Source organism: Enhydra lutris, unplaced genomic scaffold (genome assembly GCF_002288905.1).
Source record: "Enhydra lutris kenyoni isolate GAN:26980312 unplaced genomic scaffold, ASM228890v2 scaffoldscaffold28, whole genome shotgun sequence".
In the NCBI taxonomy this organism is placed as follows: domain Eukaryota; kingdom Metazoa; phylum Chordata; class Mammalia; order Carnivora; family Mustelidae; genus Enhydra; species Enhydra lutris.
In genome coordinates, this window is record NW_019154112.1 from 11,318,776 (window position 1) to 11,343,223 (window position 24,448).

The 24,448-nt window shown below is 38.9% G+C and overlaps 1 protein-coding gene across 1 annotated transcript in view; it reads right to left on the reverse strand.

Moving 5' to 3' along the window:
- Window positions 1–1,578: 1,578 nt before the first annotated feature.
- Window positions 1,579–24,448, reverse strand: part of LOC111152319 (collagen type XIX alpha 1 chain) — a 306,943-nt gene continuing 284,073 nt past the window's right edge. Inside the window, exons 46-51 of the mRNA XM_022510811.1 lie at window positions 24,357–24,401; window positions 21,662–21,832; window positions 19,887–19,953; window positions 8,561–8,689; window positions 1,884–1,961; window positions 1,579–1,706 (exon numbers count right to left, since the gene is read on the reverse strand). Of these exons, the coding sequence (XP_022366519.1) occupies window positions 1,579–1,706; window positions 1,884–1,961; window positions 8,561–8,689; window positions 19,887–19,953; window positions 21,662–21,832; window positions 24,357–24,401 (618 nt within the window). The remainder of the gene's footprint in view (window positions 1,707–1,883; window positions 1,962–8,560; window positions 8,690–19,886; window positions 19,954–21,661; window positions 21,833–24,356; window positions 24,402–24,448) is intronic.

The following is a 24,448-nucleotide window of genomic DNA, read 5'->3' on the forward strand; positions in this document are numbered from 1 at the left end:
AGCTCACGGGTGCGTTTGAACAAAAGCGTCCCTATACAACTCTGTTCACAGCTTGTTCCAATCTCAGTGGGCTTGTTTTTCTAAATTCATTTTCCAATTAACAAATAAAAGCAACCCTTCTAGCCTGTTCAGCCAAACTGGAATCTGTGCTGCTCTTTGAAGAGGCAGGGTCTCCCCATTTCCGCAGCAGGAAGGGCTCTGGGTGGCACACTCACTGCATCTGTGGGATCCACTGCTTAGATTTCAGCAACACCCTCGTGCCCAATGTTCTAGAAAATCAGTTGTTTTTAACCTCTCAAAGTAATGTAGAGCTAGGTAATAAAAATACTTTAGAAAGCAATTGGCCTGGTGATCACTATACTTTCGTTCCCTGCCAGAGGACATGGTCTTCACGGTGCCTGTTGTTCCCGCTGAAGTTAGTGCTAACTCTTCGGTCTGCGCGCTACTTGCATATCCGGTCCCAAGGCTTTCCTTGGCTGCCCTGGTTCTCCAGAATAACTGTTTCTCCGTAAGAGCTCTTGGGCTTCACCTCCTCAAAACGCATCTGCAGACACCACCCATTCATCTTCTGGATCAAGGGGTTTCTTCCCCAGTTGCTACAAATCCCATCCTTTGTTCTGATGGCCAGTTCTTGTCTTACAATCGGAGAGTGATCCAGCCGGAAGGATAATGGATACCAGCACCCCAAGACCTTGCTAGGCCATTTAAGCTTCAAAGGTACCAAAGAGAGCTCGATGCCTCCACCATCAAACACCTCTGAGGGAAAACTGCTTCTTTTTCCCAAATGAGAAATTCAGTGCAGAGACTGCAGTGTTGGGCTTTTCTTGTGGAACTCTTGTACAATTGGACTTTGTTCCCCTCTTTTCATGCAGCACATATTCATGCCAGTGGTGATTGCTTTGAACTGAGCTCATTATACAGAATAAACAAAATCATTTCAGTCGTTGGCTATGGTGGGTTTTGGGCTCCCTGATAAAATAGGCTCCTGGGTTTTTTTTTTTTTTTTCCAAAATGAGTTATGAAGTGAAGCTCTTATTGCCTATCTATCTCTCTGCATAAGCAGGATTGACATAGGATGGTATAAGAATTCTTCAGCTATAAAAATAGTCAAAAAACATTGAGCAAGAGCAACGCAGTATGTCAAAAAAGTTGAAAGTTTTAGCAATGATGGTAAATTTAAACTCCAAGAAAACTTTAAGTTTGAAACTCTAAAATTCAGAAATCAAAGGCCAAATACAAGTTGATAAGTCTAGAAAATACATCACTGTCAGCCTACTCAATCACAAGATGTCATTTTATCTTGAAGAAGAACGAATGACAAGATTTGCTTGCTTAGTTCATAGAAGATCCTGAATAAAAATCATAGTAATGGTGAAGAAAAACAAATGGAATGAATTTGGGAAAAGCTGAAAATGCTAATATCCCAATTACTATAGGAATAGAATTCCAATTGTTGCTTTTAATGTCTGGCCTACCAAAAACAAAAACCAAAAAAAAAAAAAAAAAAAAAACCACCCACATATCATGAGGGGTTGAGAATATTAAGATAGCTCAATGTCAAGTCTTCTTCAGGTGTGTTTATTTCCCACCTGTCCGCTGATGGGCATGAGACACAGGATAGAGGCAATCTTCTGGATTACATCTTCCACTAGGTCCTGGGGGGCCTTGGGGACCTGGGGCACCTGGTGAGCCTGGCAAACCCGGAGCTAATGAAATAAAAGACCCCCATCAGAATGCAGATCACATATGGCTCATCCTCCCTCACTCCAACCAACATGGGTCATTCAACTTCACCTGTAGCAACACATAAGGGCCACAGGCAAGAAGGTGCGGTTCCTGTTTTTAGAGGCTTGCTTGTGTTGTGAAGATAATATCACTATTACCTGAAGTCCCAGGAAGACCTGGACTCCCTGGGAGCCCAATGCCAGGCTCCCCTCTTTCTCCCTTCTGTCCTCGGTAGCCTGAGGGATACATAAAAAGAGAGACACAAGAAGTAAGAGAGTTCTGTGGCAACAGAGCACGTGCAAGAATCATGTTCTTAATCCGTGTGATTTATGTTATGCCTTCACTTAACCTAAACAGTATATTGGCTATCTGTTTTGCATTATAATCACATTAGGCTTACATATCAAACAGATTAGGTGTGATACACAATAAGGATCCTAGAAATATGCAGCTACCATAAATGTTCCAACTGGTCAAACTACTGATAGTGAGATTTTTTTGACCCTGAATAACTCAAATCGATCATTCATGTCATCTGTCAAATAGCTATGACAGAGTACGCAAACGCTCTTCAATTGGAATTCTGACTGGAGGCTAGATACAAGCTAAATATAAGAAGCATACTGACAAGAGTTCTGCTTAGTATGAGGGTAAAATGATACGACAACAAGGATCTGGACCTTAGTCCAAGAATTAAAGGGAATGAAAGGAACAAAAATTCATGATTTTAATAAATGACAGCAAGTGTGTGAGTATATGGAAAGCCATCCATCTCAGAAGTCAGGAGAGGACAAAGCAGGTCTTTGTTTAAATTACTGACTGTAAGAACATAACATCCCTTCCGAGGAAAGTTAAACCAACAACCCCATGTTTTAACATGGCAGTTTGTAACTCCGAAGGACTAGGTGCTTCAACAATGGTAGAAAGCAAGGAGGCTGAGAGATTCGTGGCTCACTTCATCAATTTAAGATCCTCTAGCCAAAATGAATTAGGTCTAAGATCTGTATACATTTTAAGAAAAAATCATTCTTATCCTTGAATATGTTTGTTGTCACCTCAGTTAGACTAGGGCAGAGTAATTTCTGCTTCTGGGAGCCCTTTTCTCTGCTTTTAAAAAGCAAAAAGACAAATACCATATGATTTCACTTACATGTAGAATCTAAAGAACAAAACAAGTGAATAAATAAACAAAAACAGAATCAGACCTATAAATTCAGAGAACCAACTGATGGTTCCTAGAGAGGAGGGGAGTGGTGGAATGGGGAAAATGGGTGAAGGCAAGTAGAAGATACAGGCTTCCCCCTATGGAATGAGTAAGTCATTCGTTCATCCTTATAAGGGAATAAGAGATGCAGCATAGTGAATATAGTTAGTGATATTAAAATAGTGTTGTATGGTAACAGATGGTAGCTGCACTTGTGGTGAGCGCAGAATAACGCATAGACTTGTTAATCACTATGTTGTACATCTGAAACTAATGTAACATTGTGTGTCAATGATATTCATAAAAAAGAGATACAATTGCAAATAACAAAATACAAAGTATAAAACGCTTTTTATCTGTGTTTTATATATTGGTATCCACCTAAGACTACGTTTGATAAAAAGGTTTTGTGGCTCTAAGAGTTTCATGATGATGTCAAATAGAATTTAATTTCCAACTTTTCATACTTAAACAGCAGCTTAAAGACTATACCTCATCCGAAATGAACAAAGTCATGCAGAAACATGCAAACACACAACAGAGATAATTAGGAGAGTATCTCAGTAGGAGAAGTAGGTCCTAACTTAGTTGTGCCTTTCTGTAAAGGTGTGTTATTACAGCAGAACATGATAAGAGGAGAAATTTTAATGTTTTCTATGAGCAGAATGTAAGATAAATATTTTCCCATTATTGTTGAGAATTAGACATCAGTTTTGGGGTTGCCATCTTCATTTTTACTTGACCATACAGTATATATAATGGAAATAGTATCAGCAATGAGATCACTTTTTTTACTTTGGAAGTGTGACCTGATCACAAATGTGAAAACAGTGGGGGAAAAAAGCACACATTCAAGAAATATTTTGAGGTGCATATTCGAAGTATATCCAGGGAGAAATTTTCACACATTTATAAAACTGTTACAGATATCCAATATAATCCTAGATTTTAGAGACAATAGTGGTTTGAATATTGGTATGATAATCAGAAGTTGATATATATTCAATTCAAAATATTACTGGAATTTCTTTTATATAAGTGACTTTCATTTAACTTGTGTGAACAACAAGGAAAAATGTTTATATTTAGGGTCATTTGAAAGCACCCTTCCAATTCCATTATTTAAACATTTCTGCAGTAAAACAACATTTGTTACATAAGATCTATTTGATAGTTCAACCTAGGTCCAACAATTATGAAAAATTATAAAGTTGACCCTCAAGCTATCTCAGTTAAGTGCTTGAGATCATAGGCTAAAAAATGAGGAAGAAAGGAAAAAAGCAAAAGATGTATGAACTTTTGATTATCAAGTGGATTAATAAGACCGTAACACAATTCCAAAAGGAGGCAGTATCTGCTAAAACTAACAAACTCACACTGAGTTCTCAGATTTTAATATAATGCAAAAATTTATTATTCCACATGGATTTCAGTGCATACGGTATCACAAAACAAGAAACAATAATTCTCATATTTGTAGAATAGGATAACATTTACAATTCTCCTGTCAAATGTAATGACTTATTTGTACAAATTTCTCAGTTGATTAGGTTAATAACTACCCACTATTGCTGTTGAATTGTACAAGCACATGAAAGCCTTTACTCTCAATTTTCCTAATAAGTCTCAAGCTAATTCCTTATGAAGGGTGCCATAGAGCCACAGGGTCTTATTTTATAATTGCTTCACAACAAAACTTCAGATACGAATGCTAATAAAGTCAATAAGAGCTTTCCCATTTACTAGAATTAAGTTTTCACCCCTTTAGGGGAGGCCTCTCTTGAAATTTGGAAAAAAATAAAAGGCAGGTCTACACGTCAATGGACACCTGTCTCCCTGGCCTGTAAGTACGCACAGTGACAGTCTGATACCACCATAGCTTAGGTGGGGAAAGAAAACCACAGTGATGACCTAATCTACAGCATATGACTAGTTATGTCCTAGTCATTAAAGAAACTTGGTGCTTGTTGGAGTGTTTTAGATGGCAGACTTGATGTACTTTCTGTAGACAGATTTCTGTTTTGACCACAGGGATTTATTTTTAAACCGCAAATCGGTGCATCTATCTGTATACTGGACAAAATGGCCACAAAAGGAGTGTTCCTAGCATTTGGGGAGGGACAGTTCTTCCTGTGGGGGCCTGTGACACACCTGACAAGTCGTTCAGCCTCCTCGGTCACAGCTCACTGACGGGCTGCGGCACGCCTCAGTCATTGTGACACAAGTGCCTCCCTTTCCTAAGGCCCGTACTGTGAGACAGCGTGACAGGTCAGATCCCTATCGGTCACATGGACGACCCTATGGGGCACTGGCTTACAGAGAACAGAAGGCTTCCTTTGTTATAAACCAATAACAGCAAAACTTTAAAAGTTCAAAAGTAAGAACAACCATTCCCAATAATGTCCTTTCAAAACGGATGTAGGACACATGGAATGACTGGATCTGTTTTACTCAACTAACTCTACATCTACTCTGTGGGCGGGGTTCTTTCTGAAACAGGGCTTTCAAGGGTAGCCTCTGCTCTTCAGAAGTTCCAGAGGTGGAGAATCAGTTGTGTTTGGAAAAAGTTTAAATAAAGTTCTTTCTTATAAAACTCGCCCAAGAGGATCAGGTCTGTTGGGAAGATCCGCCTCGCTCATGTATATATGGAAACCCAGCTGCATCATGACACTGGGCTTCTTTGATCCTAGTGTGGCACCTTCCTGCTCACCCCCGCTGCACAAGCCATCGGAACCTACGCTGCAGATCCGAGGTGGGAAAGAACACTGAGGAAAGTTCTCTCACTGCACAGAGGGAAGGCAATAATCAGAAACCCACGGGATGGCTAAAATATAAAGTTGTCTAGAAATGCTTTGGAATTTGAAAAAGACGTCAACGATCACCCCTTTTGGGACTTCAGGGAAAATGCAAATGAAGTGTCTCAACTCAGAATCACAGTGGTTTCTCTTTTCACCGCCAGAAGACCAGGCCACTGAAAGAGGATCCAAGTTTTCAGATTGTCAGAATCTTGGAAGGAGCCAGACCTCCCTTTCTCAACTAGGACTGAGTGCTGATACTAGTCTCACATCAATGTTCTCATCACTCTCTGCACGTCTCCTGCTTCTCAGGATTGCACAGGAAACTTATAAGACCCCTTTAAATTTCTGTCTTGCTCCTCATAAGATAATAAAGGACTCCTTCTATAGTATGCATTTCAATATAAACCACTTTTTAAATGAAAGTGGATTTCTTTCCTAATAAACACTGGGGAAAAAAGTCTCTTGGGAATTTCAGAAGAGCCACCATCCAACAGAACCTGAGAGTGGGCAGGATGTGCTGTGCCAGGCTCAGTGCCCACACTTTCTTTCCCTTTCTGTACTGCTTTTCGCACTTCAATCTTTTCTCAAATTCAATCATGTTGTGTCACGAAGAGGACTAATTCAGCCAACAGCGTCTGACGTCTGCAATGGACACTAAGGTAACAGTTTTTATATGCGTTTTGTTTCTTTCTTTTGGAGAAAACTTTTAAGTCAGGCAGAGCAAAACGTGGAGCCTATATGCGTAATTCCAACTTCTGAACACTTCCTATCTATTTCTCTACCACAGACAAACCCTTCAATGATTTGTGAACTCTTGGAGAGGCACCAAAAATCAAATAGCAGCCTCTTGTCTTCTTTTGTCCAGCAAGATTTCTTGGTGGTTTTATTAGTATAGCGTGACTACAGGCAAATATTCCTTAAAAATGGACCCCATTTTATGTAGGTGTTTATGTTTCCATAGCCTTTCTGGCAAATTTAACAAATACTAGAAAGGAGCTATCATAGGAAAGTTGAAGAGACAGCTGAGTTAGAGTCAAAGATATGTTTTTAGAAACTCCACGGTGGGACAAAATTTTGTCAATTTTAGCATATGTGCTGCTGGAGCGAGCACAAGCTTTGTCAATTTTACCAAACGTTGGTTTTTAAAAAGTTGGAAATCACACAGGGAAGTCTTTCCAGTTCAAGAATTGAGTCAAAAAGTCTTGTCAGGAGTAGAAGTAGTCTGGAAGCTTTCTTAAGCAAATGGATAAAACTCACAGAAATCTTTCACAAAATGGAAGATAAATTGAGTGGTGAATAGTCTTTTTCCAGAAGCTTCACTAACATTGGCATTGCCTCTGACTGAGAGCCTTCCAGATGGGCCTTCTCTACATGGGAGGGAGACTGGAGACTGGAGTTTGTGTGGATAGGTGACTCCAGTTCCAGAACTATTTTCCTTGATAATCCTGATTTCCCCACTGTTTTTGTCTTCTTCAAACAGCTATTTGAAGCATCAGTCCATATTTTTTCTGCTATGGGTGTTAACAGTTCTTAACCTTCACGTGGTTTGAGGCATCATCCATCTTTAGATGAGCCTTCAAGCTCTTTCTTCTAGATTCATAGACTCCAAACTTCAGAACAGACCCAACTCTCGAAAGATAATAATTAACTACCTTCTACACCACAGTGTACACACAGAGGTTATATCTGTTTCTACACATTTTCCTCCAACTATCAGCCAAACACCTCTATGATCTCAGGGAAGGGTAGGATATACTGTTTAGTTTAGATGAACTAGAATGATGTTTCTGTTGTTCTACATCGTACTAACCAAACCGATAGCCTTGTCAGCTGTGACTGAAGGGTAAGACTCTAACAGACCCTGCGACTGGAGATGGTTGTTCTTTCAGATGAGGAAGGGCCAGTCAGTCACTTGGGTACTTCCTATGGAAAATCAGGCTCATGTTACAGAGAAGCAGTAGGAAGACAGGGAACTAGTGAAAGAAAAAGAATCCTCTGCATAGATGGTATTTTTGATTGTATTCTCATGCAATTTTGATGTTCACTCTCTGTTTTCTCCTTTATATAACCTTTTGATTATTTCAAGGAGGACCCTTGAACTCCTCAGTGATAATACATGAAAAGGAATTTTCCTGGTTTTATTTTTCATGCCACGTACTTACTGGATTTAGTATTTCTTTGTCAGAGTCGTGAATCCTCTAAACCAGGGTCTAATTGGTTTCTCTGCTGATTGCTAACAAGATTTCTAGAAAATGGCTTTCTGGCTTAATTTAGTCAGGCTATGCTCAAATTCATGTCTTCTGTCAAGCTGTCATCAGTGGAACAATAATTTTTTTGCCAATTTAAGGTTTTGCTTTAAAACTTTTAGAAACCATATGGGGAAGGATTCTAAAATTTCTCAAAATTTTACTTGGACGTAAATCACTACTGTAGTGGCATCTCTTAAAATTCTTTCCTCAGCTTCTTCAGGATACTAAGATGGATACTAAAATGATTCTTTTTGTTGTTGAACTTACATCAACAGGGAGGCATATGCAACTCTGATTCCCACAAAATGACGACATATAAGCCATTATTATTGCTATTTTTTTTAAAACAAGTATTATTAAAATACATTTAGATTGCCATGTAATTATTAGCTAGTTTTAAGCTTGAAGATGTAATAGTTAAAAATAAACTTCCAGAATGTTTCAAATATGAACAAGATATTCTATATTAAGTCATATATATGTGTGTGTATATATATATACATACATATGTATATGCCATATATTTGCTTTAACTGTGATTAGCATGTTCAAATATTATACAAATATTATACCTGAAGACTTACCTTGGGGCCCAGGGTCTCCTGGCGGCCCAGGTAATCCATCCTTTCCTGGTGGACCAGGCCTTCCATGAGCCTGAGCAGCCAGCATTGCCGCTGGCAGCTTGAGCTGCGATAGGAACACGGTCATCCTCTCTTTATTTATGAAAGAAAAAATAATACATCATGTAATAGAATTATTTTTACTTCAACATTTTTCAAAATTTTTTACATGAAATTCAACAAGAAAACACTACTTGGTTTTCAGTTGAAGCATATTTAATTTACTAACTGGCCTGGCTCCCAAGAGAGTTTTCTTACTGATTGGTCAAACAAAATGCAGTGTATAAAGTTGTCTGAATATAAATGCCGACCACCTGTGCTGATCAGAGGGTCTGAGTATTTTCAGTACTTCAGAGATATAGCAAGTCTACCGGACAGAACACTAGCCTGGAATCTAATTAACTCTTGGTAATGATTTATGGAGAGAATTTTAGGTTTCTATTAAAAGATGGTTTTAATAATAAATTTAAGCCACTTTCCAGCAATGTTGTAAATGTGTGTGGTCATTTAAAATATGTTTCAATGATTCTTGGAACACTGAAAAAAGAAAAAAGAAAATAAAGGAAGAAAGAGAAAAAATATGTTTACAAAGTCTTTGACATTCTCTTCCAAATGGAATTGGGTGAAGCCTAGTTCTATTCTTGAGTGTGGGCTGGAGTTACTTTTCATTTCAAATGAATCAAAAAAAAGCAGAATTGACAGTGTGTAAATAAGGAAGCTAAGTCATAAAAGGCACTGTGCCATCCTGGCTGCTCTCTCTCTTGGATGCTCATTCTGGAGAAAGCCAGCTGCTGTAGAGTGAGGACATTTAAAAAGTCCCACAGAGAGGCCCACATGGGGATGAACTGAGGTCACTGTCAACATTCACGTGTGTGAGCTTCAAGTGGATCTTCTGGCCCCAGTCAAGCCGTCAGATGACTGCAGCCCCTTCAGATGACATCCTAACTGGAACTTCGTTGTACACTCTGAACCAGAAACACAAAATTAAGCAATCCTTCAAGTCCCTGACCCACAGGAAATGTGAGTTAATAAATGTTTGTTGTTTTAAGCTACAAAGTTTTGAGGTATTTTCTTCTGTAACAATATGTAACATAAGTTACATATGTTTTCTTATGTAACATATGTTTTCTTATGTAACAATATGTAACTCATATAGTATGTGATACTTTATATCCTTGAATAAAACTGCATTACTAATAGATTATTTTTATTGAAAAAAATGGTCATTGATTCCATATTCATTAATTTCACTGTTTAATTTCTATACTGGGAAAATACTGTACTTTTTCAACAACTAAATTTTGCTTTTATTTATTTATTATTATTACTATTTAAGATTTTATTTACTTATTTTACAGAGAGAGAGAAGAGAGAGAGAGAGAGAGAGAGCACAAGCAGGGGGAGCAGCAGAAGGAGAGGGAGAATTAGCTTCTCCATCAAGGAAGAAGCAGGGAGCCCAATGTGGGATTCAATTTCAGGACCCTGGGATCAGGACCTGAGCCAAAGGCAACCACTTAACTGACTGAGCCACCCAGGTGCCCCAAATTTTGCTTTTTTTAAAAAAGTTTTATTATAAACCCTCAATATTATTCTTTTTTTTTCCTGGTTTGATTCCCAGTTAGTTCCATTATTCAGTCATGGTTTTAGTAGGGAGTATGTCTAATTTGGTCAAAGAAAAAAATTCAGCATTGGTGCCAAAGAGCATGCTCTCACTGAATTCTAATTGTAGACAGAGTGAAAACAATAAAGTATCTACACATTTCTGTGAACCTGAAGAAAACACTGAAACAAAGAACACACAAGTTAGGAGAAGTTGACAAATTACTGAGAACATTTAGAAATGTCAATAAAAATAGCAAAATCTTTTGCAGGAGTTGAGTGATGTGACCTTTATGAATTGAATACTTCCCCCCAAAGCAATGTTGCCTTCCTAAGGAACATATCATTGACATTTGTCCTTTTGTTCATTCAACAAACTGCCTGGAGCCCAACACTGTTTATCTGGGTCCTAAAGAAAGAACTTAGGAAGGGAAGCAAGGACTGATTAAAGGGGCTTCTATAAGGTGAGCTCAGTCATTTGGCCATGAAAGTATCATTATAGGTGGTCTTGGTGTCATGCAACTATTAATACTTTATTTAGAGACTTATTAATAAATCAATAATGCTTTTGGATAAAAGTGAGTATATTACAGAACATCAGTCCATCAGTAACTCATGAAATTGAAAGGATCTGGAAACTGAGGAAGTTCAAAGAAAATGGAAATATGAAAATATAAATGAGAATTTTCACTCTAAAATAAATTCCTAAATAAGACATAACATTAATTACATTGATTAAACATTATCTGTAGGCAGGGCCCTGTAATGAACATTTTATACTTTCTGCATGAAGTGTTCTTGTTCAGGAATCCCAGAGAAAGCCTGAAAGAGATTATCAACCTGGGCTATTCTCTATGTTTTATAAGTCCCATATGTTGTAAAGATTATCTGCTGATAAATTTTATTTTATGACTAAAAACTTGTTCCATAATATAAGACATCCTTCTTGGAATTGCTCTTTTGAGTAATCATTCCAAGATTGTACTTATTACTATTGACTTCTCAGTTATAAATTCTACATTGGTCATCGTCCAGTTCAATTTTTCCTCAAAACCATATTCAATACTTTACTACCCTAGTAATTAATTTTAGTGAAATCATTAATGCAAATTAATCCAAAGCCCATTATAAATGCAATCTATCATTGGATTCTTTATTTAAACTTGCTTGGTTTGTTTATATTTTATATATCACACATTTAACAAATAGAATATAGGCATAATTGGATTTAAAACAGAAACTAGAGCAGGGCAAATCCTTAGCATGACAAAAGATATTCACTGCGGTGTTTCTTTTTTTTTTCTTTTTCTTTTTTTAAGATTTTATTTATTTATTTGTCAGAGAGGTGGAGGGCGGGGGCGGGAGAGCACAAGCAAGGGGAACAGCAGGCAGAGAGAGAAGCAGGCTCCCCACTGAGCAGGGAGCCTGATGTGGGACTGGAATCATGACCTGAGCCAAAGGCAGCCAGTTAACCAACTGAGCCACCCAGGCATCCCTTTTTTTTCTTTTCATATATTTTCTTCAAAAAACAAATTCAAATGATTTCATTTTTGAAACTAATTTACACACAATTTTTCAAGGATACATCCAGTGTGTAAGAAAAAAATGATTCTTTAAAGAATTCAGCATGAGTTTTGTGCAGACAAATCTTCCAGAAAATTTTCTTACTGAATTAAATTAGTGTTTACTTTGTAGGTAAGACCAAATGACAGCAACATTCTGGAAACTATAGTTGCCAATTAGAAAAAACCAAAGGCCAAATTGTAAAGACCTTGTGAAGAGTCACTCCAATTTTCTCCAGCCTCTTTACTCACTTGAGCTCATTCGGTTGAACTGTCAAGGCACATTTCACTTAAGCAGATATGTGTGTTTTACAGTCTTCTGTAAAAAGCAAATTATCCCCTAGTAAAACCCATTTCTCAATAGGCTTTCGATAAAAAATTTGTTTAAAAAATGTAGGCCCTTATGCTGTTTGAGAAAGTAAAACAAACTTATTTTCAAATAGAATTATTAAGGGAAAAACACTAACAAACATGGGCTATTAGGTATTATTATCCAAGGAGCAATCAGTCTATACTCCTTTTCTCAAATAATAAAGCAAGTAGAATGGAATCATCACATCCACAAGATGTGAGTCTCTGGATGCAGACTGATTGACAGGGATGGGAGAAGACCAAGGAGGATTTGATGACTCATCCCCAGGGTGATATTAAATTACAGGCCTTCAGGCAAAACTTCTTATCCACCTGGGATATGTTTGGTTGATGTTCATACATTTGTTTCCAATAAATAAATACATAAAACAAGTTTGTAATCAGTATATAGTTAAAGTTTTGCAAATCATTATATTGAATGTAGATATCTCTTTATTATATGAAATTGTAAACTGGGTGTTTTACAAACTAATAGGAAATTCAATTCAAAACTCTATTATTTGTTGTTTTGCACTTAAAAGAGATATATATTTCAGTACAACTTTTCTTTTTTTTTAATTTATTTGAGAGAAAGAGAACCCACCAGAGCAGCTGTGCAGGTGGGGCAGGGGCAGAGGGTGGGGGAGAGAATCTCCAAGCAGACTTCGCACTGAGCGCAGAGCCAAGGAAGGGCTTGATCTCACCACCCATGAGATCAGGGCCTGAGCTGAAATCAAGAGTCAGATGCTCAACCGACTAAGGCAGCCAGGGGCCCCAGTATAATTTTTATTAATTTGAGATATATCTCTTTGATTACCTTCAGTGTCTAAACACAAATATTCACAGTACAAATTTTTTCCTCTTTAAGGTATGAATTGAATTTATAAGTAATTTGCTTTAGGTGGTTTTTAATATTTTTAGTAAAACAGAATTCTTTTAGATAATTACTTCTAGCTATAAATTATCTGGGTTTAAGATATACTCAGAAATAATCATTTAGCAAAAGGACAATTACTTCTCCTGAACCTTACTCTAATGTTCTATAATTTAAAATAATATATTTTTGAGCCTCTAAATAAATTATAAGGACCTGTATTCTTTATTGCTTTTCCTCTGTTTTCAGGGAACTTTGGTCAATTAAACCATTTTTGGCTATGCTTTCTAATGAGGCAGAAAACTTAAGAGTTCAGATAGGAGCTTACATAAACCATACACACATATTACATCTGCCAATGTAAACCCAGAGCAGCCATTTCAACAAATAAGACCAATGGCTTGCCTTCCTGAGAGAATGGGCTCATCAATATAATGCAGACATTAATATTAATGTGTTGATAAACTATGTTATGTGGAGAATGAAGGGGCATTTGGACCTCATTGAGCCCATGTCTATCTTTTATTTCACAGAAAGAATTTATAAATGTTTTCAAACAAAGGAATTCATCATTTTCTCCTAACGCCCATTCAAATGTTTAATTGCCCATTTTCTTGGTACAGCTTCAACTTTTCTTTTGTTACTCTATGATGGAAACAGAAAGCAGTCAATGAGCATTTCCCTTGGGAAATCAGTCATCTCCTTGACACTATTGTTACCTGTTAGCCTTCAGGTTAAATAACTTTTGCTCATAGGTTTGGTAATCTGTTTTGCAAATCACTTTTTGGCTTCACTATTCAAGGGCTTTTCCATACATCTCTTAAATGTGGAAACCAAAATTAGATACAATTCTCTCCTAAGGGGCAGGAAATATCAGGAGAGTAATTTCCTTTCATATATTTAAATAATTACTTTCTAGTTTCATTTTTAACTGTGAGTTGCACAGTATCATTTGGTGGATTCATATTCATTTTGTGGTTCATCATAACCCAAAGGTTGTTACTGCTACATTTTATTTCTGATCTAATCCTTTGCCACATTTGTAAGCATGCTGCTTTGAAATGTTATTGTGAGTGAAGATGGTGGATTAAACACATGCACCTGACTCCCTGTAAAGCAATAGTAAGATTTTTCTTCAAGGCATAAAAGCCTAAGAATGGGGAGAATATGAAAGAAGATAACACATCAAAATTTTGGAAGCTGAGAACCAGATGGCTGAGTGACAGATGACTTAGCAGACTCAGGAAAACCAAATCTTTATTCTAGAAACTGACAAACAACCTGTTCTAAACCCCCAAATCCTTAAAAGGCTCAGGGATTGGCAATGCACCTTATTTCTGTAAGTATGGTAAAGGAGGGGAACTAAAATCAAAAGAATTAGTTGAAAACCTGTTTAAGAAGTAGTCTTAGAATGGCAAAAATTGACAATGCAAGAAACAACAAATGTTGGAGAGGCTGTAGAGAAAGAAAAACCAAAGAAACTGTTGGTGGGAATGCAAATTGGTACAGTCACTTTGGAAAACTGTGTGGAGGTTCCTCCAAAAATTAAAAATAGAGCTACCCAGGGTGCCTTGGTGGCTCAGTGGGTTAAGCCTCTGCCTTCAGTTCAGGTCATGATCTCAGGGCCCTGGGATTGAGGCCTGCATCCAGCTTTCTGCTCAGTGGGGAGCCTGCTTACCCCTCTGTCTCTGCCTGCCTCTGCCTACTTGTGATCTCTCTCTCTCTCTCTCTCTCTGTCAAATAAATAAATAAATCTTAAAAAAAAATAGAGCTACCCTATGACCCAGCAATTGCATTAATGGGTATTTACCCCAAAGATACAGATGTAGTGAAAAGAAGGGCCATATGCACCCCAATGTTCATAGCAGCAATGGCCACAATAGCCAAACTGTGGAAAGAGCTGAGATGCCCTTCAGCTGATCATAGATGCAGAAGATGTGGTCCATATACACAAAGGAATATTAATCAGCCATCAGAAAGGATGGCTTTTGCATCAACATGGATGGGAGTGGAGAGATTTTGCTGAGTGAAATAGGTTAAGCAGAGAGAGTCAATTATCATATGGGTTCGCTTATTTGCAGAACATAAGGAATAGCATGAAGGACATTAGGAGAAGGAAGGGAAAAATGAAGGGGGGTCGGAAACTGGAAGGGGAGATGAGCCATGAGAGACTCTGGACCATGAGAAGCAAACTGAGGGTTTTAGGGGAGAAGGCGGTAGGGTGCCAGGTGAGCCTGGTGATGGGTATTAAGGAAGGCACAGATTGCATGGAGCACTGAGTCTTATATGCAAACACTGAATCATGGAACACTACATACAGCAAAAACTAATGACGTACTGCAGGGTGACAAACATAACATTAAAAAAAAAAAAAGAAGTAGTCTTAGAAATTTCTTTCTCTATACAGCTAGGTAGTTGTTCCTCCCCAAACCTAGCAAAAAAACCCTGAAGGTTTATTATCTGAAAAAGTTAAATAGATCATGTGTGCCCTGGGGGGCCTCCAGATCCCACTGCATCTTGGGCTTCCCTAACTGAAAACAAGAAGAATAAATGAGCTCTCATTTTCAGTTGTATTCTCCTATTTTGCTCTCCAAATGCTGACAGCCAGGCAGGATATGGAAGTGCTTCCTCTGGGGAATCTGGCCAAAATAAGAGGAAAGACTTAAAGGCACTGAAATTGAAGTCTTCTCAGTTAAAAAGAGCAGTAGGACTACCCTACAGTGAAACTCATGGTTGGCGAGTCCTACCATTCACTCGTAACTTTTGATTGGGTTTTTAGAACTTACTCTCTTGTATGAACAGACATCCAAGGATTACTGGCACTAAGGAAATCCTATAAGCTGAACAATAGACCGAAACAAAGAAATGGAAAGGGGCAAATTGAAAGAAATAGAGGCTATGCTGTGCAAAATATTTAAAAGGTATATGTACATCTTCAAGATGTGTATCTATCAGATACAGTGTATATATGTGATGCATATACATACACACATGTAAATGCATTTCTTAGTTGTTGATATGCAAGAGAGGTGTTACACTTGAAAACAAGAGAACCAATAATGTGTATTCATACATAGTCACATACATATGAAATATATGTATGGAAAATGGAGAAAACATAGATAAAGGGGCATTCCTGGACATTGGTTCTGGAGGCAGAAATACTGCTCAGGGACATGGAGCCCTAAACTTCCTGTCTTCCCACAGTCGCAGTTGGTTCCAAGTTTGTCTCCAGAACCAAGAGAGCAGGATACGTGTCCACATTCCTGCACAGGCTGGCAAATTCTTGTGTGTTGATGGAAATCTCCAAGTATAATAGGGTGGTGTCATAGCAAGAATTAAGCTTCTCAGATCAAGCTAGTTAATTTGTGGGGGTAGCTGAAAAGCCCTCATAAAGCCAAAAGAGCCTAAGCTGAGACACATGGCATCTTGCACCAACCACTCTGCGGTCACCTTATTTGCACAATGATTTGACCTGTTGGCTAATCAAATAGGGAATTTAATTTAACTTTGGATTACGTGTATATTTGTCCATTGTGATCTAGCAGAAACCCAGACTTGGGGTTGGTAGGAAAGCACCTTCTTCCACCATGGGTAGGTTTGAGATGGGGGCATCGGGCTGCTGAAGGAGGGCTTGGTGGCCTGAGGCAGAGCCCGAAGTGTTAGATCTGTGGGAAGGGACCACAGAAAATCCCTAAAAGGAGCTGGAGAGCCCAGGTTTGGGGTTTTGGTCTAGGTGTCACCATAGGCTCCAGTGCGGACCTCGAGTGAAAGGATGATAAAGTGGGAGAGCGGGATCCCTCGAGCACTCCACCTTAGAGTTTGGTTTTGAGACAAGACATGTAGCTGCTGAAGGATCTCACCAGGCTGGAAGAGACTGGGGAAGGTTGGGTGGTGGATGGAGGGAAGCCAGAGGAGGCCTGGAGGAGCCTCTTCACCCTTTGCTTCCTGGTAGGCAAGGAATGACTAGGAGAGGAAGCTGGGACAGGACAGCAGAGGGGGAGCCCACAGACTTAGAGAAAGTGCAAGCTGCAGAGCCTGCCCCAAGACTGATGGAGAGGGGTCCAATTCCCCTGATCTCTCTCCTCAGGAGAATCCTTCTCAGGAATAATCTCACCATGGCCTGTGAGTGGGCAGCTAGAAGCTTTCTATGGGTGGAAGTGGCACGTCTCCTCTGCTGAATGCAGGGTCAGGTCACCAGGGGCCATGCCTTCATCCAGTGTCCACTGGGCAAAATGAACACCTCCCACATCTCAGACTAAATCTAAGGTTGTTTAAGGAATTGAAGTTCCACATTAAAGCTGCCTGAGTTAAACGACGGTGGACACTAGAGCCCATGGACATTAAGAGTTAAAGGAGAATTTTAGATCACAATTCAAAAACATATTTGCAGGTATTTTCCCTTCCATGATGGCGTCTACTAAGCGTGTGGACGTTGAGGTCCTGGAGGTCCTGTGCCCAGGGCTGGCTTCAAGAACAAGCCACCTGTGGGGCACCTGGGTGGCTCAGTGGGTTAAAGCCTCTGCCTTTGGCCCAGGTCATGATCCCAGGGTCCTGGGATCGAGCCCCACATCGGGCTCTCTGCTCAGCAGGGAGCCTGCTTCCCTTCCTCTCTCTTTGCCTACTTGTGATCTCTGTCTGTCAAATAAATAAATAAAATCTTAAAAAAAAAAAAAAAAGAACAAGCCACCTGTGAGTCACAGGGAATCCCTTGCTCAAAAGGGCCCTATGCTTGGTATAGTGTTTAACTGTGGCTGTCTTATAATTCCACATCATTTTTGAATCAGGGCACCTACATTTTTATTCTGCATCGAGTCCTGCAAATTAGCTGGATCTGCCTATGCATCTGTATTTTTTTAAGTGCTTCTCTGGAGCACTTGAGAGGCCTTTTTCTTTTTCAGGCAGCTGATGCTTGAGGAATGCTTGTGGAGAGGGAATGTTCGGATTGCAAAGTTTGGAGGCTCTTTCATGATGCTTGATTTGAAGATCCAAAAAAAAAAAAAAAAAAAAAGAGATAGTAAAAAAGGATTTCCAGATTGAAGGGCAACATTAAAATAATAAAGAGAAACCTGGTAGCTTGAAACAAAACACAGTGGACAATTGTATTAATGACTTACCATGCCAGAGCATGGTAAAGATATTTAGTAGAGATCAACGTAAACTGAAATCAACAGCATGAATTCATTACCTTTAAAAAAAAAAAACAAATATTTTTTTTCTCTATTTTGTCATCGAAGCAGCCAAAGTTCCTGGGTTAACTCTGCTCCATTTCTAGTGCTCACAAGAAATAAGATAACGTACACGCAAGCATTGAGATTTTGGTCTCTAATACTAATTACTGCTTAAAATAACCAGAGCTTCTTGGAGAGTAGCTAATTCCATGTTTGCAGTAGGACGAGTTCCAGTGAAGTTGGGGCATTTTGTATCTTATTCTTTGTAAAATTCAATAATATATATTTAGTTTAGCAAAGAGAGGAGGCTGTGCTAAAGCAGCAGGAACCAGGAGAGCCAATGTGGATTCATTTTTTAAAGACAAAATTCCCCAGTTTATTAAGGTCACAGTTGAGGGGAGTGATCTTGATTTTAGCAAGTCATCTGACAAAATCCTATGATATCTTGGGAACAGATAAAAAAAATATAGAATGGATTTTCAAAAACTGTATATATGGATTCAGAGGTCACTGACACAATAGATTAATAGAATTTACAAGTGAAGAGCAGGAACGCAATGGCGGTAAGAAAGGCCTAACCCTTGACTCTTGGCTCTTTCCTTCAACATTTCTAAACACAATGGAATGATGACATGATTATAAAATTCAGAAATGAAACCAAGTTCTGAGAGTCAGCCCACCTGCCGTACAGTAAGACAACATTCCACAAGATAACTTCAGTTTGGGACAATGTGTGAACATAAACCTTTTGAAATGTAGTATTAAGAAACATTAAATCACACACTTAGAGTTTAAAAACGGACACAGTGCTCAATGAGAAACACCTAATTTGTAAAAGTCTGTGTAAATAAGATCCAGGGTTGTTAGTTAATTGGAAAATCAAAATCAAGGAAGGCTTTTTTTTTTTTTTTTAAGGGATCCTCTCTTAGGCAGCATTATTGAAGTGTCTATATCAAGGGTTAGAAAACTTTCTCTGCAAAGAGTCAGATAATAAATATTTAAGTATTTTCAGGCTATACAATCCCCATGACAACTAGTCAATTCTGCTACCCTAGCATGAAAACAGACAGAGAAAATTCATAAAAGAGAGTCTGACTATGCTTCAATAAAACTTTATGGAAATAAATTTGAATTTCAGATCATTATCACATGTCATGAAATATTCTTTTGAGTTAAAAAAAACATTTAAAAATGTACTTCCTACATGCTCCTCCTCCCTACCCTCCCCCCCAAAAAAGCAAAATCATTGTCAGCTTATGGGCCATACAAAAACTGGGCACAAGTGAATTTGGCTGGTGGGCCACAGTTTGTTGACCTGGGTCTAGATCAAAACACACTGTGCTCTGCCTTGGTCAAAATACTCCTGGGTGAACGAGGGTCATTTAAAAAGAGTGGTGACAGGATGGGCTAGACACAGTTGCACCATAGAAGAGAAAAGTAAGGAGAAGTACCATATTTTAAGGGCTGTCGTGGGACTAGAGGAAGATACTTCACCTGTTCTACTTAACAGACCAGGAATGCGGAGAGAAAGTTAGAGAGAGGCAAGTTTAACTCAGTGTAAGGAAGAATTTTCTATCCAACCGAGATGCCCCATCCCCCCTCATAAAGTAGGTTGCCTCTTAACATCATTGTTGTATGGCCATCTTTTGAGAGAGTGCTGAAGGGATCCCCTTCAGTGGATGGAAGGTGGCAACTGGAGAAAAATTCAGAAATGTTTATTAAGTAGATCTAACCTTCAAAAATCCTTAGAACCTCTTGATTAATATACTTCTTTATTTCTTCCAATGAAACCGCATCAGCCTAAAGAAGGGGGAAAAAGGTCTTAAAATTGAGCATAGCACAAATGAATAAAGACTAGGAATCCTGGGTTGGTGTGCATACTTGAAACTTCTGTGGAGACACATTTATCAAACAAAATGCTTTTGGCAGTTGGCTCTATTAGGCAATAAGTATCTTTGTTTTGATCAAATGCTGAGAAGAACTTAAAGTGCATAATTGCTTTAGAAGCTGTGGGCTGGAAAACATAACCAGTGACTCGAACATATTTCTTATTAAATGGAGAGACATAGCTTCATATGATTAGGAAAGACATTTCCTATTACTTCATTTTCTGAAGTTACAGAACTTGAACAGTGTTATCGGGACATTAATATCCCAGGCACAGTTTAACTTCTAACCAATCCCTGGGCACTGGTGAAGTCAGTATCTAGGATACTATGCATCTTTAAAGGAAAAGAACTCCAAGTGTGCTGGATTATTACTTACTAAGTTTTAGTCATTTTTATGGTATAGTTTATTCTGTAATTTATACTTTGTGAGCGTATTTGTATTAAGCAATTTTCATTTTTTAATGGAAAACGCTATGGGACATGAGAAAGGGAAGTAGGAAAGGATGTCAGTTGAATTTTTAACCCCTTAACAAATGAAGCTACATGAATTTGGGAGAGAACCTAACATTTATAATAGTAACATTTTACTGTAGTACCTTGATATTTTTAAAAGAGAGCTATTATTTTCCATGATCATTAGGATTTGTATTTTATTGCTCCTCTCTTTTTAGTGGTTATTATTCAAGTGTATATGTGTGACATTAAAGACAATATGATGGGCTCATAAAATGATGATTTCTATAGGGCAGTGTAGTTCCCAAAATGCTCTTTCAATATTTTATTTTCATGGTATATGGGACATATGAACTTGAGTTAATGCATCTAATACCAATTACTGACACAGCACTGAGAACTCATTATACAGGCTTTATTCAAGTAGAGCTTAGGGAAAATGGATAAAAATAAAGAATCTCAATATTGTGGGAATGCCCCAGTTGGCCCTCCATCTGGTGTTGGCTGATTATCTGAGGACAGTGTGTCCTTAACGCCCTGCCCCACCCTCCACTGCCCTCACTCCAGGACCCACTTTTCTCCCTGACAAGGATGTTTTCTGATTAAGTTCCTCTGTGAATGACCATCCACCACACCTCCTGAGGGTATTAATAATAATATGGGCTTCCTTAACCAAACACTCCTTCTTGGCCCATTTTCCACGTCAAAGTACCACTCAGGGCAGGTTTGTGGTTCTCATATTCAACAAATAGAGTTTTCACGTAAAACAGACATATGTTGTCTGTGTAGTGTAGGAGACATTATAGATGGTATTTAAGAGCATGGCTTTGGAGTCAGTCAGACCTGAGTCTAACCCACTCAATAAGTGTGACCCTGAACAAGCCAACTCTGAGTTTTTGCATTCGTCAAAGTGAGGCGGACAGGACACCATCCTCTGAGTTGTGAGGCTCTGCAGAGGTGATGTAGAGGAAGTACTTAGTGGAGGGTCTAGTACATAACTTGAAATAAGTGGCAGGTATTGCTACCCTTGTAGAGATCAGTTTAGGTTCATTTTATTTCTTTTTAAAGGATTATGATTGCTTTCACTGGGATGAATTCCAATTTCTTTCAAAGGGATACGAGGTCTATGCTAGCCAGGAGCTGCTGGAGCTCTCGGCACTACTCACTGGAGTGCCTGGGATGCCTGGATTGCCTGGAGGGCCTTGGTGTCCGGGGGATCCTGTGGAGCCCTTGTTTCCGGGTGGCCCCACAGGACCTATGGCTCCCTTCATGCCTGGAAGGCCTGGTTTCCCCTGTTCACCTTGTGGGCCTCTGTCTCCTGGAATTCCCTGGTCACCCTGTTAAGGAAGAAGTTAATAAGAGTGATCTCTTCTAGAACACGTAAGCTGTGGTTAAGAGCAAAAGTTCTGCATTCATACATGCACTTGCTAGCTGTGGCACCTCTGATAAGAGAATTGAGCCCTCTGTGCCCTAGATTCCTGTCCCATAAAGTGGAGATATTAATAATACCCATGAAAGAGGGTGATGCTGGAAATGAATGAGTCAAGTCAAGTGCTTAGAACAATGACTGGGATGTTGAAGGCACTCCCTAAAAAGCTAGTGACAATGTTGGTTGTACTTCATTGCTGGTCTAGAATGATGACACTTTTGAAAGTCAACAGCAGCTCTCACTTCAGGCCTGGTCTCCTTGGCAATCATAAAGGAAGATGGCCAAGAGGATTTTCTACTTGAATGAAGATGGTCACCAAGATTTTACGCTAAGTAAAAACTTCAGGACCCTCAAAATCCTTCCCAAATCATGTGCCTTTCTTTTTCTTTTACCTCTATCAGAATCTTTATTAGATTCTGTGGGTTGGTTTCTTTATTCTGTTTTACAGTTATGTGAGTGTGTTTGTGTATGTATGTGTGCATGTGCATACACGCTGTGTCCCAAAGATAAACAACTCAGAAAGATGAGAAAGGAGAGCCTTTGAAAAAGTTCGATGCAGGTGCTTGGGGTGGAGGGTCATCACTGAGATCATATACTTAATAAATAAATGAACTACGAGAGAATTCGCTGAGTAAAGTGCCATAGTAAATTAGGTATAAGATAGTATTAGGTGGCTTGACTGTGATAAGAAGTTTATTTAATGCTGACTTATCCAGCAAGGTATCTACTAATGCATGTGTTTGTGCATTAGAGGATGGGGGGGGGGGCATCAGGAGAGAGGGGTATATATGTACCATAGCATGTTTCAGTTAGAGATATTCCAAATACTCAGTTCCCCAATGCCAGAAGGTGATGACCACACCAGGTATGATGGGATGGTGCACTGAGGCTGCTGTGTATTTCATTGTGTTACTCTTATTTGTGAGTACTATGAAAAGGGCCCAACTCCATTTCTATTGATTTAAAAAAGATAATGAAAACAGATGAACAATTATAGGGATCTATCTGATCCTGGAATGAAGAGGTGTAGAAAGAAGCCATGTAGAAAGAAGAAAAAGCAGGGACCTAATTTCAACGTTACTCTCTTAGTTATAAAAATATATCTGCATACAGGTGTATCAACTCACATTTGGGGAAATACCAGGATGTTCATTGTAGTGATGTTTATTATTATGAAAACTGGAAAGAACCTGAATATCCAGAAAAAGGAGACTGGGAAAGTGAAGTAAGGTATATCCAAACAGTGGAATAACATATAGCCACTAAAAGTCATATGCAGATCTGTATTGACTGACATGGAAAGATGGTCATTATATACTGTTAGGTGAAAAAAGTCATTTACAAAACAGTCTGAACACATTTTTGGAAGAGCATATATTCTTTTGCATCGATACATTAAGTATATATGTATATCATATGTAAGAGAGAAATAGAAATATGTCCAAAATAGTATTTGTACAAATTTAAGAATCCTTATCTCTATGCAGGGGGATAACGTAGACTTTTTTCTTTCTTTTTTACTTATATTATCTCTGTTTTCATATGACCTTTCATATGATTCAGTTATCATGAATTACTTGTGTAATAAGTAAAAATGAGTAAACTAGACAAATGAGTACACAAACACACATATGCAACATACTAGCAACCCACCCAGGAATTCCACTGAATTACAGTGCTTGAATCTTTGCAGTGGACTGACTCCAACTCTACTTGAAAAACATTAAGGTTCACTAAAGAAAATAATGAGAAGTTGGAACAACACCAACAACCAAACCAATTCCAATAAAAGTATATGACAGAATTGGCATGACTCTGTGTTCAGTTCCACTTTTCACTGATCTACCTCTCCACACCCTCCCCCCCCCTTACTCGACTTCATATTCCATGAGATCAGGGGTTCTCAACGAGGGCCACTCCAGTTCCCAGAAGGTGATGTCTGGAAACATTCTCGGTTGTCACAACCGGAGGGAAGATGGCGGCACTGATCTGCTGGCTAGACACCAGGGAAGCTATGAAACATCCCACAGGGCCCAGGGTGGACACTCACAGCAAAGAACTGTCCACTCCAAACATCAACAGCATCAACAGTGCTGAGGTTGAGAAACTCTACTCAAGGAACAAGAAAATGGGTGATCGCTATCGTAGGAATATGCGTCCGAGACAGGAGGCTCAAAGCTTTCCCAAGTGGAATAGCACACTAGACTTCGTTCTGAAGAAAGGTCATTGTTGTAGGTGTACCTGCCATATGGCCTGCTTCGGGGTCCTTCAATGGGCCTGTTTTATGCCTAGAAGAGATCTTGGGTCACATACACCCTAAACGTGTCATACTGGGGGATTTGCAGGGATCCACACACATACTGTGTAACTCAAAGGATGAGGCAGCTGCAGCAGACAGGCTTAAATCATGATCAGTAGAGTAATATACGTACACGTTCTCCTTTGGGGCCTCTATCTCCAGGTTTACCCATGACACCCTGAAAAACAAATGTCAACACTAAAAAATCACTGCTTGCCAAGATTT